Here is a 14,189-nt window from a genome sequence, read left to right as displayed (position 1 = left end):
GCCAAGGTGAAGAGACAGGACGGGCCCGCAGCCTCTGCTACCACTCTGCCCAACCTTTCCAGGGTTGGGGCAGCAGTGTGACTGCCCAATGGAGCCCCAGATTCAGAGCAAGTGCGGCTGTACAGCGCCACCAGGCTCACGTCCCACAGAAGGGCCCTGGGGACCTTTCCAGGCCTGTTGCTACTTTTGTTGTTTTGTCTGGGGCCTCACCCACGGGGCTCAGCGCGTTCTCCTGGCTCTGCACTCAGGAATCACTCCTGGTGGTGCTCAGGGGAAGCCCAGTATTACATTCCAGGCAATTATTTGAATGTTTATTATACACAGGTCTGGGGTGATAGCACAGCCTTGAACATGGCCAACCCAGGTTCCCGTCCTGGGGGAGTCAGGATCCATTGGACCTTGCAGAGATGCAGCATCTGGGGGGTCCCTCGCCCTGGAGGAGAATACACCATCTTTCCAGGGGGTGGGGGCCACTCTCACTGCTGACAGAATCGGACAGGTCCCCTGGAGAGATCACGGAGATGTCTGCTTTGCCAAGCTCCACCTGCAGACCTGGTGTCGGCCTACATCTGACAGAAGCTGTGGGGGGCCACTGTCGGACTCTCGGGGCTGCCTGGCCTCCTGGGCAGCCCGTCTGTCCACATAGCCGACACAGCACACCAGGACGGGGACAGGGGTGGGGGGTAACTTTTCTCAGAACCAGGAGAGGGATGGACCCAGAGCAAGCAAGGACTGCAGGTCGGCCCCTCGCTCCATTTCAGTGGGCCCCAAGCCGTCCTGCAACCCACAGACTCGCATCCGGGCTACGTCACCCTGAATCCTAGAGGACTGCCAGGCCCGGGGAAGCGCGATGGCAGCACGTGGCACGTGCCCCCACCCCCCACTCAGCGGGCGAGGCCGCAGCCCCACCTCAGGAGGCGGGGCCTCTGCCAGCCGGCCAATAGCAGTCCGGGGGCGGGGCCTAAACGGGCCGCGCGGAGAGGGCCTCATGGAGGGCGGGGCGGGAGGCGGGGCGCGCGGCCGGGAGCATGCGCGAGGAGGGGCGGAGGGAAACAGTGCACCAGTACGACGCGCGGCCCGCCAGTGACTCCGCTGGGGCCGAGCAAGGCGAGTTGTGGGGACGTGACCGTGAGTACTAGCTAATGGTAGCCCTCGAGAACCGGGCCCGGGCGGGGCGCGGGGCATTCCGAGGGCGGGGCTGCGGTCGTGGGCCAATGGTAGTGCGGGGGCGGGTCCGAGGGGGCCGCTCGGGGCGTTTCGGGGGTGGGGCTGCGACCGTGAGCCAATGGTATCGCGCGAGGACCAGACTCGGGCGGGGCGTAGGGCGTTCTGGGGGCGGGGCCTCGGCAGCGGACCAATGGTAGCGCGGGGGCCGGGCCTGGGTGGAGCGCGGGGCGTTTCGAGGGCGGGGCCGCGGTCGCGGGCCAATGATCAGCGCAGGGGCGGGCTCGAGGGCGACGCGCGGGGGCGCGCGGGGGGCGGCGGCGGCGGCGGCGGCGAACAAAGAGGCGGCGGGCGCGGGCGGCCGAGCGGAGCCGAGCGCGGCCGAGCCGGGCCGAGCCGGACCGAGCGGAGCCGGGCCGGGCCCAGGAGCGCGCGGACGATGCGGGCGGCCGTGCGGGGCGCGCGGGGCCGCTGAGCCGCGTCCGGTGGGCGAGCGCGGCGCGGCCATGGCCGGGGTGGGCTACGCGGCGCCCTGGTGGGCGAGCCTCCTGCACCGGCTGCCGCACCTGGACCTGCGCGGGGAGCCCACCGGCAGCCTCTTCCGGCCCGAGGACGCCGACTACCAGCAGGTGCCGTGGGTTGGGACCCTCCTCGGGCCCTCCCACCTCGGGGTCCCCCTTCCCCGGGGTCCGGAGCCGCCCCGCCCTGCGGTGGATCCGCCCTGGGCTCTGAGCCCCCATTCCGGGGGTGTCAGGCCCCCGCCCCCTCCGCGCCCCCCGTGCCAGCTGTCAGCCTGCGGGGTACCCCAGGGCCCTCCCGGCCTGACAGCGCGGGCGGAGGGGGAGGGGCGAGGGGTCTGGGCACGTGCCAGCCCCTGGACCTGCGAGAGGGGGATGGCCGTGGCCAGCGCACAGGTGGGCATCCGTGTGGGAGGCCGGCCAGGGGCCGAGCCTCGGCAGCCGGGATACGGAGTGGACCTTTGTGGTCCATTCCCAGGGGCCCCAGGGCCACCCCTAGGGCAGAGACGACGGGGTGGCCCTGCTGGGCTGTGGGCATTTCCTTCCTACCGGGCCGGACGCTAAGCCCCTGATGGGTCTGGTCTCTCCTGTGACTGGACTCTGGGAATCCATCTGTCCCCCGCGGTCCATTCTCCCAGCCCCACTGGTCCCACCTGGGCCTCCTCTGCAAAGCCAGCTGACCTGTTTCTAGAAAGGGGGTGATCAGGAGGCACAAGCCGGCCCAGAGATAGGACTGAGCATGCCAGGCACCACCTGCTTCAGTCCCGGGCCCCCCATGGGGGGGTGACCCCACCCCTCAGAGGAACTTCCAGTCTACTTCTGGCGGTGGGGGAGGGGCAGCTGAGCACCACACTTGTGCAAGTTTGGTCCCTCCTGAAGCGCTAAGGCAGCCCCCGGGCCCTGGCTGCCCCCAGCCTGGCCCCTCCAGACTGGTCTTCCCCTAGGATTCCAATGGTGGCCTGGGGGTGGCTGGCAGGTCCTGAGCCTCCAGTCTCCGCCCCCACCCCGCAGAAACGCCTGCAGGGACCCCGAGAAGGCTCTCCCTGCGTCCCCCTGCGCCGTGGGAGATCTGTGACTCACCCCTCCTGCCTCCCCTCTGTGGTGCAGAATGAGCCACTGAATAATTCACGGGGTGGAAAGCGGCCGCCGGCCCTCCCCGCCACCTCGGCCTGCAGGCTGTGCGAGCAAGGCCGCGGGTGCCCACCAGGTGCCCCTCACCAGGACGGCCCTTGGGGGCTGTGGGGGTGGCCCCGTGCTCCGCACCCCACTGTGAAACCCTGAGGACTGGGCCGTGCTTTGCGGTCCTCTCCCCCGCTGCATCCACTGAGAGGGCCAGGCGTGTGGGTGTCTGAGGTGCCTCCCCGTGTCACCTTGGCCCGTTTGTGGGGCTCGCAGGGGAGCCCCACGCCATGCCCCCAGGCAGAGAGGCAGCTTCTCCCTGTACTCTGGGGCAGGAAGGGGCCAGTCACGGTGGCCCGGTGGGGGGCCAGCTTCCTGGAGGACTTTGTTGCCCGTGTGCCCACGGGAGGCTGGGGGGGCGCGGACTGGACGGCCACTGGCCGAGTGCTGGGCTGTTTCCATGGAGACGCGCTGCTGAGGGGGGAGAGGACCAGCCCTGGGTCAGCGCCTTGAGCCGGGGAGAAGGCAGCGCTGCCGTGACAGGAAGCCTGGTGTGGTGTTGGGGAGGTGTGGTCCAGTGTGGGGCTGCTGCGCCGTGGACCCCCAGGCTCCATGGAGCTTTGGAGGCCGCAGATGGCAGCTCCGTGAAACGTGGCGAGCGCATGTGGGGGCCGGCGGGGGGGGGGGCTCCGGGGAGCCGGGCGCAGGGCCCGAGTCTGACTCACGTGTCTGGGTTCATGTAGGCGACGCTGACCGTCGCCCACCCTGGGGCTGCCACAGGCTCCTTCTGACCTTGCCTTGGAGAGTCGAGGGTGTGGTGACCAGCTCTGTGCCCCCCACAGGCCTGCGGGGAGTCTGACGCCCTCGAGTGGGGAAGGGGGCGCCTGAGGGGAGCATCCAGGGCTGCAGGCGGGCGGGGTCTGAAGGCCCTCAGCTGGGGGGTCCCCTGGTAACTAAGGAGTCGAGCAGCCCAGGCCCAGCTCCTGGCCACCCAGAGTGGGGGGTGACGTGCAGCTGAGTCTCAGCTGGACTCTCTGCCCCCTTTTACCTTTGGGGTCCCCAGGACTTGTATCGGGTGCCCCCTGCCACAGGAGGGAATAGCCGGGCAGGGAGGGGGACCTTGGGACCCCCACCTTTGTGGGGCCACAAGCCCCCGTGCCGACCTCAGAGCCGGCTTCTGGTGCATCTCTCCTGCCTGCTCCCCAGTCGCCAGGGACGGCCACCCCTGGTTCCTGGGCCTCTGTGAGATGGGGCCCGCCTGCAGCCAGCCAGCCTGGAACAGAGCCTGGCAGCCCCCCACCCACACAGGGAGCCAGGTCAAGGTCACCACCTGGGAGAGCCCCCAGGCCTGGGTCCCCGACATTCGGGAGGCTGCACTGAGTCTGGGGAGACTGGACCAGAGTCCACGGCCTGCACTGCCCCGTGGACAGGGGACCTGGGTTTTGCACCCCAATCTGTCCTGCCTTTGCCTCCCAGAAGACAGGGAGGCCCAGGCCTGGACAGCAGCAACAGGCCCCGAGGTGTGCATGGGCCCGGCCCCTGGACCACGTGGCCACGCTGCCCTGCACAGAGCCCACTGGTGTTCGGGTGGCCAGTGGTCAGAATGTGGGCCTGGGCCTCTCGTCTCCCCAGACTAAGCACTGACATCACTCCCATCCCAGACGGAAAATTCCACTTGGCCAGCGCCCAGATCCGGCGCTGCTTCCTGCTCTCCCTCTGCTGGGCCTGGGAAGCGCGGGGAAGCTGGGCGCAGAGGTGCTGCCCTCAGTGCTGCCCTGGGCCCTGGTCACTGGGGGGAGGGGGCTGGCCTCTTCCAGAAAGTCGCTCCAGCCTCTAGAGGTACGAATCTCCGCTCTCCCAGGGGCTGTTGGGGGCCCCCGAAGGACTCGGCCTCACACAGGAGCTTCCTCGAGGTCAGGGCGCCAGGGCCCCGCCTGTCACATCCCTGAAGGTTCCTTCCCACCCTGGGGTGCCCCTCTGGGTCCCAGCTTCTGCACAGGACGTTGGCCCCAGGTTTGCCACAGCAGTGGGCCAGACGGGAGGGACAACCGGGGCTGAGGGCTGCCCTGACCAACAGCCGTGTCCCCTCAGGTGCTCGGATGTCTGAGGCGCGGGTGCCAGGCGGTGGCCTCGCTGCTCTGGCCTGCAGTTCCTGGGGGCGTGTGGGGCCTGGCCTGTGGGACCCGGGGTGCGTGTGCGTGGGGCTGGGGGCCCAGGAAGCCCCCTGTGCTGGGAGCTGCTGCGTGCAGCCCTGTGACGGCAGCCGCGGGAGAGTGCCACTTGGGCTGGGGGGCAGCCGAGACCACTCCTGCGTCTCTGGCTGCTGAGGGCTTGTATTCGTCCTAAATCAGCTCAGCTTCATGGCTTAGAAAAGCTCAGAAAACCTCAAGAACCAAGCCAAGGGGTGGGGAGACCAGTTCAGGGCGACAAGCCTCAGGCTTGTTTGCGTCCCTGCAGCACCACGGGCCCCAGGCACTGCTGGGAGGGCGCCACCTGTGGGTGTGACTCAGAACTCCAAGGGAACAAGCAAAGCTACAGCTGCCCTGGGGGCGTTGGGGGGCCTGGCTCACCCCATTGCACTCTTGGCCCCTCCCCCTCATGTTTCTCCACCTCCCCCCCCCCCCCCCCCGGCGCTGGAACCTCCTGATGGGTGACACTTATCTGGCTGTGCCTCAGTTTCTCATCTGGTGAGTGGGAGTGGGTGGTCCTGGCGCCACCCAGACGGGGATGTTGGCCTGGAGCTCTGCGTGGGCAGTGTGCACCCTGGCTGGCCGCACTGCCTTCCGTCCGCCGGGCTTGGTGATGTCTGCTCCTCTGGATCACAGCCCGAAGTGAGGGGCCGCACTGGGAGGGCAAGTGGCCACCCCCACACTGGGCGGCTGCCTGGCTCTGCAGGTAGCTTGGGGGGCAGGAAGGCCATTCCTAGGACCCCTGTGTTCCCTGGTACCTGGAGCAGGCCAAGGGCCCTACGGGTACCCCTCTCTGACTGCCTCTGACCCCTCCTCCTTCCTGGTGGCTGTGATGTTCATCCTGCTGCGCCCGGCTTGAAGGAGGGGTGTAGGCAGGACGTCCCTAAGGTTCTGTGTATGTGTGTGTGTGTCGAAGGGACCCACCCACAGTCTCCCAGCTCAGCCACCAACACTCCACATGGTTCTGGGCTGTGGCTGCAGGAGCTGGCCCAGTGGCCCCCTGGTTTGGAAAGTGTGGGGTTCATGAGGTCAGGGGGCACTGGGAGGAATGGGGGCACGGGCCTCTCACTAGCTGGGCTCTGAGGCCTGGTGCCTGCAGCTGAGCCTCTTTCCCAGGCAGAGTGGCACCCTCCAGCTCGTCCGAGGGTCGGTCCCCGCCAGTGCCTGCTGCATGTGGGGGCACCCAGCCCCCACATCCTCCACACCTCGGTCCCACTCACCAGGGGACCTCGGCCCTTCCCCTGAGTTCTCAGCGGAACGGGGGTGTCAGATAAACCGAGGGCAGGACTGGGGTCAGTGGGGCAGCAGCCCTGGGCATGGAAGCCCAACCCAGAGCAGGGCTGAGGACACCCCGGAGTCCAGCACGGGCCTCCCACGTCACCGGCTGCTTTCACCGCCCACAGGCACTGCTGCTGCTGGGGGCCACAGCGCTGGCCTGCCTCGCCCTGGATCTCCTCTTCCTGCTCTTCTACTCCTTCTGGCTGTGCTGCCGGCGGCGCAAGAGCGATGAGCACCTGGACGCAGACTGCTGCTGCACGGCCTGGTGCGTCATCATCGCCACGCTGGTGTGCAGGTGAGGCGGGGCGGGGGCGGGGCCCGAGGGGCGCCGGGGGCGGGGCGCGGGGGTGGGGCCGCGGAGGCGCAGCCCGCTGGGGCCTGGCCCGAGGGGGTTCTCCTGGAGACGTGGAACCCGTCTGGCCGGTGTGGGGCACAGGAGCCGGGGTGTGCCCTCACTTGACCTGCCCCGTCCAGCGCGGGCATCGCTGTGGGCTTCTACGGCAACGGGGAGACCAGCGACGGCGTCCACCGGGCCACGTACTCGCTGCGTCACGCCAACCGCACAGTGGCGGGGGTGCAGGACCGCGTGAGTGGGCCGGGGTCTGAGGGTCGTGGGGGGCGGTGGGCTGCCCGGGGCCGGGCTGCGGGCACGGGCCTGCTCACCCGCGGCATCGCCAGGTGTGGGACACGGCGGCCGCCCTGAACCGCTCGGCGGAGCCCAGTCTGCAGAGCCTGGAGCGGCAGCTGGCCACGCGCCCCGAGCCCCTGCGCGCCGTCCAGCGGCTCCAGGGCCTGCTGGGGAAGCTGCTGGCCTACACTGCGGCCATCCCGTTTTGGAAGAACCCCTCGGTGTCGCTGGAGGCGCTGGCCGAGCACGTGGACCTCTACGACTGGTACAGGTTTGGCCCCCCACCCCCCAGCGGCCGGAACCCTCTCCACAGACCTGACCAGCTCCGCGCCCCGCCGGGCACTGCCTACCCTCTGCGTCCCCACAGCAGCCCCTACCCTGTGTCCACAGGTGGCTGGGCTACTTGGGGGTCCTGCTGCTGGACGTGGCCATCTGCTTGCTGGTGCTCGTTGGCCTCATCCGCAGCTCCAAGGGCATCCTGGTGGGGTGAGTGTGGGGGTCCCCCAGGCTCCTCCAGGCTCCCCAGTGCCAGGCACACTAGAGCCCCACTGAGTCCCGAGCTGGGTGCAGGCGCCCCAGAGGTGGGGCGCCGAGCTGCCTCTGCTCCGAGAAGGGGTGAGGGGATACTGCCTGTCAGTGGGTGGCTGTGAGGTGCTTCTGCCCCATGGCGGCTGTATGGCAGGGGCAGGCGGGCTCCAGGAAAGGGGTCCCCATGGGCTGAGCCGTGGAGGCACCCAAAGGGGCCCAGCCACCAAGTGAGACCTGCCTAGTTCGAGGCCGTGCTGGCTGCCCCTGCTCTCCTCTGAGCAGCTCTGTTTGCCCAGGGTCTGCCTGCTGGGGGTCTTGGCCCTCATCATCAGCTGGGGTACGCTGGGCTTGGAGCTGGCCGCCGCCGTGGTGAGTTGGGGGTGGGGCCCACACTCCCCTCCCCTTCCCCTGCCACCCTGAAACATAGGTGGGGACCTGCCAGGATGGCCGGGCCTGAGATATGGTCAGTGCTGGCCTTCCTGCTCTCCAGGGCTCCAGCGACTTCTGCGTGGACCCCGACACCTATGTCACACGCATGGTGGAGGAGCACTGGGTGCTGAGTGGGGGTGAGCACTGGCATGGAGGCTGGGCTTTCAGGGGTCGGGAGCCCAGCCACTGCAGGGTGGACACGGGGAGCTGTTCCTTAGGCAGGGGGGCCGAGTGGCCTTGGGAACTGCCTGGCCCTTGCCCAAGTGCGCCCCGGGTGGGGCCTGAGTGCTTCCGTCCGTTCTGCAGTCACCCTGGGCTGACGCCAAGGGAGGGCGGCTACAGGGCTGTCCGCAGGGCCCGGCTGTAGCTGGCCTGGCCTCCCGCTCGGGGTCCCCGTCCTGCATGGTGCAGAGGGTCCCTGAGAGTGCAGAGGCCGGAACCCTGGGGAGTGTCACTGTTGAGGGCGCAGGTGTCTGCAGACCCTGGGGTGGCCCCTGCTCCAGGGGCTCTGCAGTGACTTGCCCCCGAGCCCCCACTTGCGCGTCGTAGTTGATGAGGGCACACGTGCCCTGACACACTGCGCCCACTCTCCCCGCAGACATCCTGCAGTACTACCTGGCCTGCTCGCCGCGCGCCGCCAACCCCTTCCAGCAGGTGAGCCCGGCCCTTGGATCCCTCCCCTGGGGCGGGTGGGCACGCGGGAAGCCCCAGGCCTCCCAGTCTCCCTGGGCATCCTGGCGGGGTGGTCAGGGCTGCCTGTCTTTGCGCAGACGCTGTCGGGCAGCCACAAGGCGCTGGTGGAGATGCAGGACGTGGTGGCCGAGCTGCTGAGGACAGTCCCGAAGGAGAACCCCGCCACCAAGGTGAGGCCAGCGGCACCCTGTGGGCTGCCCCTCCCTCACCCCTCCCCTGCCCCGTCCCACCCTCCACACTCCTGGCCACCCGGGACCCTTTATAGCCCCCTGACACAGCTCGTCCTTTCTCCAGAGCAGCGGCTCTTCGGGCTGGGGACTGCGAGAGGGGTCGTGGGCTGGCGGCAGGGCCCACGCCTCCCCCATTGCCCCCCAAAGGCCCAAGTCAGGGTGGCAGGGCATACCCCAAGCCCCCGCGTCCAGCCCGCGACAGACGCAGTCTTGTCCCTGGCCACAAGCAGAGCCCCGAGGTGAGTCCACAGGGGACCCGGAGCTCAGCACAGGCTGTTCCCCAGGACCCACTGCTGCGCGTCCAGGAGCTGCTGAACGGCACCGAGGTCAACCTGCAGCACCTCACGGCGCTGGTGGACTGCCGCAGCCTGCACCTGGTGAGGCGCGCGCCTGAGGGGGGGTCTCCTCTGGGCGGGCAGGGCTCTGCTGAGCCTGCGCACCCCGCCCCAGGACTACGTGCAGGCCCTCACGGGTCTCTGCTGCGACGGCGTGGAGGGCCTCATCTACCTGACGCTCTTCTCCTTCGTCACGGCCCTCATGTTCAGCTCCATCGTCTGCAGCATCCCCCACACCTGGCCGCACAAGAGGTGAGCGCTCGTGGGACCCAGTGTGGGGGTCTGGCAGCCCCGACCCACAGGTGCTGGGGAGACTGAGCCCACAGCCTCTCAGGACTCGTGGCGACCCGGAGCTCCTCAGGGCGCAGGGTGAGACAGTCCTACAGTGCTCAAGCGGCGGCGAGGCGACGGTGCTGCCGGTGGGCGGGACGGTGTTGGTGATGGGGGTTCCGGTGATGGTGCTGACATCGCGATGGTGACAGTACTGTGAAGCTGGTGATGGTGACGATCTTGACGTCACCATCAATGTGCTGAGGGATGGTGGCCTCAGCACAGGTGCAGCTGGGGGTCACGGCTGAGAGCCCTGGGGCCACTCGTCCTGGCTGGGATTCAGGTCCTGACTTCCCGAGTTCGCTGGTCCTCAGTTTCCCCAGTAGCAGAGCCCTGAGTGCGCCCACCTCAGGGCTGGTGTGTGCCTACACCAGCACGGTGGCCTGGTGCTCAGGCCCAGCTGGGGGCAGGGAGGCGGCTGAGCCCCGGGGTCCCTCCCACAGAGGCCCTGATGAGGACGGGGAGGAGGAGGCAGCCCCCGGCCCACGGCGGGCGCACGACAGCCTCTACCGCGTGCACATGCCGAGCTTGTACAGTTGCGGGAGCAGCTACGGCAGCGAGACCAGCGTCCCCGCCGCAGCCCACACAGTCAGCAACGCACCCGTCACCGAGTACATGTGAGTGACGCGCGGGACGAGGTGGCCACAGGCGCCCAGGCTGCCTCCAACCCTGTCCCACACGAGGTCACTCCATAGACCCCGGGTCCGGCAGGGTAGGCTGCCCCAGGCCACTCAGTGCCTGTCACTCAGAGCCCTCAGCCTTGTCACAACACGGTGACAACAGAAAGGGAGAGGATAGCACGGTGGGAAGTCACTGGCCTAAGTGTGGTCACTTGCACCAAGAGCGTCCCCTGAGCACTGCCAGAGTAGCCCCTGGCCTCTTGGTGTGGCCAAACAATAGGAAAGGGAGAGATGGCTCAGAAGGTGGGCGCCTGCCTGCATGCCACCGACGTGGATCAATTCCCAGCACCACATAAGGTGCCCTGAGCCTGCCAGGAATGAGCCCTGAGCACAGAGCCGGGAGTCAGCCCCAAGCACAGAGACGAGAGTCAGCCCTGAGCATGGAGACAAGAGGCAGCCCTGAGCTCCACTACAGTGGGCCCAGGTCTGCCCTGTGGCCTCCGTGGGCAGGGGTGACTGCCCACCTCCCCACCCCACTTGCAGGAGCCAGAATGCCAACTTCCAGAGCACCCGCTGTGAGAACACCCCCCTCATCGGGCGCGAGTCTCCGCCGCCCTCAGTGAGTCTCAGGGCACGGGGGAGCGGGGGGGTCACTTCGGCTTGGGTCAGGGCCTGAGGGTGTCTGCCATAGTGGACAGGCTGGGGCCTTCAGCCCTCCTGCTGCAGCCCTGCGACTCTGCCCAGGGATGCCCTGACCACTATTCCCCACCCCTCCCCTGCTTCCCCACGGGGCTGGGCCGCGTCCTTGAGTAGCGGCACTGGCCAGGAGCCCCTGCCCGGCTCACGTCTGCACCGGGAGCCTCGCCGGGGCTCCCTGGAGTTGAGGCCCCCTCTCTCTCCCCTGCACCCCTCCCCTGGGCCCTCCAGCGCTACCTGGCGGCCCTGGACTCTGCCCGACACTCGGGCTGGCAGTTCCAGCCCCTGGACAGTGGCCGACTGCGGTGGTGGCCTCAGAGCGACAGGTACTGACCCGCGGTGCTTGACACGCCGCTGCCCGCGGGCTGCCTCGGAGGCCGCCAGCCCCTCCTGACACGCCCCTGCCGCCCCTCTCCGTGCCTGACCTCGAGGCCCCCTGCATGTCGGGTGTGGACAAGCACAGCGGCTCCGGCTGTCCCCACCAGCATGGCCCCAGCACCGTCCCGTCTCGGGCTTCACACGGCACCTCCGGGTTGGGCTGCTGCCCTGCGCAGCCTTCTCCCCTGGGACTCACGAAGGGGCCTCTGGAACCAGCTGGCTTTTGGGGGCCAGGGTCCCTGAGACAGGGTAGTGCCCCCTCATCTGGGGCTGAGGAGCCACCCAGGATCCCCAAGCCTGGAGACGGGCAGAGCAGCTGTGGCGCGGCCTCCCCTCCCTGGGACACGGGGTCGCCGGCCTCTGCCCGCCTCAGTCCTGCAGGGGTGAGGGGCTGCATGGCTCAGCCCCAGGCTGGCGGGCAGGGCCAGGAGGGCCCCCGCTTCGGGCAGTACTTCCGGCTGGTTGGCTGCAAGTGACCGGTGGACGTGAGCCCCTGGCTGGAGAAGGTGCCCCACATGTGCTGGGCCTGGCAGCCCTGCCCGCTGGTGCTCGCCTGACCCTGCCCTCTCCCCGCAGTACACCTCCAGCATGAGAGCCAAATACCTCGCCACCAGCCAGCCGCGCCCCGACTCCAGTGGCAGTGGCCACTAGCCGGCCAGCCGCCCGCCCACGTGCCAACCGCCCCGTCTCCCCGCACCACCGCTGGACGCTCCGCCATGGGCTCCTCTGCCACTCCCTGGCCTCCTTCCTGCAGGCTGCTCGGACCGTGGACAGCCCGCGGCCCCTCTGCCCGCTTCCGCCTGCAGCCCGCTGGCTCACACTGCCCTGCCCCTGGTGATTCTCACTCCACAGGCCTCGTGCAACCGGACCCGGACCCGGGGCACCACTTTCTCTGCCCTGCCAGCCTCCAGCCTCACTCTCTCCCTCAGTGTCCCGCAGTGCCCTGGGCCGCTGGCCGCCTTCTCGGTGCCAAACCCCACCCCCCCGCAGGCCTGGCAGTGTCGGCTGTCTTTGCACTAACCTCCTTTGTCACCCTTAGGGCAGGCACGGCCGCCCGTCCCTTCGCTCCCCTTTGCTCCCTGACAGGCGCTGTGTCCCCAGGCCCAACGGGGCGCTCCAGGCTGGCAGCGACGGTGGCGGACAGGGTCTTTGTGGGCTGTGGGACGGGGCAGGGGTTCGGCCCCACGGTGCTTCCAGCGTCCTGCAGGATATCTCCCCTGCCCGGGAGACCAGGCCCCCGCCCCCCTTCCCTTCCGGACCAAATGGGCCGCTGCTGGCCCGAACCACGGAGGGAGCAGAGGGGCCAGCTTGGGTGTCCTGGGGCCCCAGCCTCCAGCTGAGCCCAGCGCGGCCGCCCCTGTCTCCGGCCTGGCACGCCGGCGCCAAGCACAATGGCTGCCCCGCAATGTGAATGCACGGCCCGCGGGCACACCCCTGCCCCCCTTCTGAGTTCTGGGGGCCCCTTCTCAGCCCTCTCCCCTGTACCTGCAGCCCTTCAGTCTGGGGAGGAGGGGAGGATATGGGGAGTCTGCAGCGCACTGAGGGGCCAGGCACACCCCCCAATCCCCCCCGTAGCCTGTGCCCGAGTGGGCCAGTGCGGACGAGGCTGTGAGGGGCTGTCCTGCGGGCCGAGGGCTGGCTGGGTGACAGGCCCAGCTCCACTCAGCACCCCCCAGGCCCTGATCTGGGCCTCCTCCAGCTCCGTAGGACCGTGGTCATGTGCTGTCTGCTGTGGTTTTTTTTTTTTAACTGGGTTTTGGGGGTTGGTTTTTTCTTTGGGGGGCTTTATTTTTGTTGGCAGATACTAAAAAATCTCCATGTAATTTCTGTGGTTTCTATTCAGCTTGGGTTTCATGTTTTAAAATAAACACATTTTAAAAAATCAGGCCTCTCTCTCCATATAGGCTTGGCTGCCCTGTCCGGGCTGGCCACAGGGGGCTGGGGGGCCCTGGCTGGGGGCAGGTGGGGTGAGCCAGGGTGGAGCCACCACACTGCAGTCCAAGGCCTGGCCAGCAGGGGGCAGCAGCGGGGGTTGGGAAACGGAGGCGAGCGTCTGAGCCTGGAGGTGAGTGGGGTGAGGGCACTCAGGGCTGGGCTGGGTGTGGGGACCAGTGGGGTGTGGCAGGCCCTCAGCACCGTGCAGGATCAAGGACACTTTCTGGGGATGGCCAGCTGTGGGGACAGCAGGCTCTGCTTGAATCCAGGTGGGTGCTAAGGGGCCGCCTGCCTGCCTTGCCCAAGGCTGAGTCAGGTGGACGAGGCTGAGTGCCCAGCTCAGCCAGCAGGCGGCAGCCAAGGAACATGGCAGGGTGGGAGCGCTCAGTCCCCACCCTGTGCTTCCCGTCTGGGAGCCACCTTCGGACTGCCATGTCCCTGGGGCCTCTGCATGTCCAGCCCTGGGCTCAGGAGGGCTCAGGGAGCCCAGAGCAGTGACCAGGTTCTGGTGGGCAGCTGGGCTTGGCTGACCCAGTTTCTCAGACCCCAAGCCCTCCAAGACGCCCTCACTCAGGTGGGCTAGGGGGCGTGGGTGGGGAGGCAGGCAGGGACAGGAGCGGGGCTCTGCCAGCACCAGGCTGGGGCACACGGGGTCACCTCCCACCCCTAGTGACTCACCCCAGTTCCTCTGAGCCCCCACCCCAAGCCACTTCCCCTTCCGAGGATCGAGGAAGCGGCTTTGCTGTCGGCGCAGAGTGGGGAAGTCTCTTCCGGACCTCTCAGGAACAGCGCACCCCCCACCCCCGCGTGCCCCGGGCGCACCCCTTGACCACACAAGGCCCCGCTGCCCTGGGTCAGCACCCGGCAGAGCAGGAGGTGACTCAGCCCTGGCTGGCAGGGAGGCACTGGGCCCCATTGTCCTCCTGGGCAGGGCCGGCAGCACTGAGACAGGACGCGCCCCCAGCAGGGGGCAGGGGGCCCCTTCCCACGCCTCGGGACATCTCGGGTCCAGGGGCTTTGCCGTGTGGACGGGCACGCAGCTGGGGGAAGGGACAGCTTCATGGGTGCCCAGGAGGAAGAGGAAGAGGAAGAAGGGCTGCCGGAGGGGGGATGGAGGCC

At 68.6% G+C, this 14,189-nt stretch overlaps 1 protein-coding gene across 2 annotated transcripts; it reads left to right on the top strand.

Moving 5' to 3' along the window:
• The first annotated feature begins 1,505 nt into the window (after positions 1-1,505).
• On the top strand, positions 1,506-13,020 carry TTYH3 (tweety family member 3). 2 transcript variants are annotated; one of them, XM_055135986.1, is made up of 15 exons: positions 1,506-1,793; positions 6,394-6,563; positions 6,743-6,854; positions 6,947-7,167; positions 7,287-7,382; positions 7,721-7,793; positions 7,915-7,990; positions 8,452-8,507; positions 8,624-8,716; positions 9,061-9,153; positions 9,227-9,363; positions 9,885-10,058; positions 10,605-10,680; positions 10,989-11,083; positions 11,712-13,020. In XM_055135986.1, exons 1-15 carry the CDS (start codon positions 1,671-1,673, stop codon positions 11,725-11,727), a joined length of 1,611 nt encoding a protein of 536 aa, XP_054991961.1. In that variant the 5' UTR covers positions 1,506-1,670; the 3' UTR covers positions 11,728-13,020. The 2 variants fall into 2 exon arrangements, with proteins under 2 accessions (XP_054991961.1, XP_004617308.2); XM_004617251.2 differs by lacking the exon at positions 10,989-11,083 and having other exon boundaries at positions 1,508-1,793.
• The last annotated feature ends 1,169 nt before the right edge of the window (positions 13,021-14,189 follow it).

This window comes from Sorex araneus, chromosome 4, assembly GCF_027595985.1.
Source record: "Sorex araneus isolate mSorAra2 chromosome 4, mSorAra2.pri, whole genome shotgun sequence".
NCBI lineage: Eukaryota > Metazoa > Chordata > Mammalia > Eulipotyphla > Soricidae > Sorex > Sorex araneus.
Note: the sequence above shows the minus strand (reverse complement) of the source record. Positions and strands in the feature narration are given on the sequence as shown.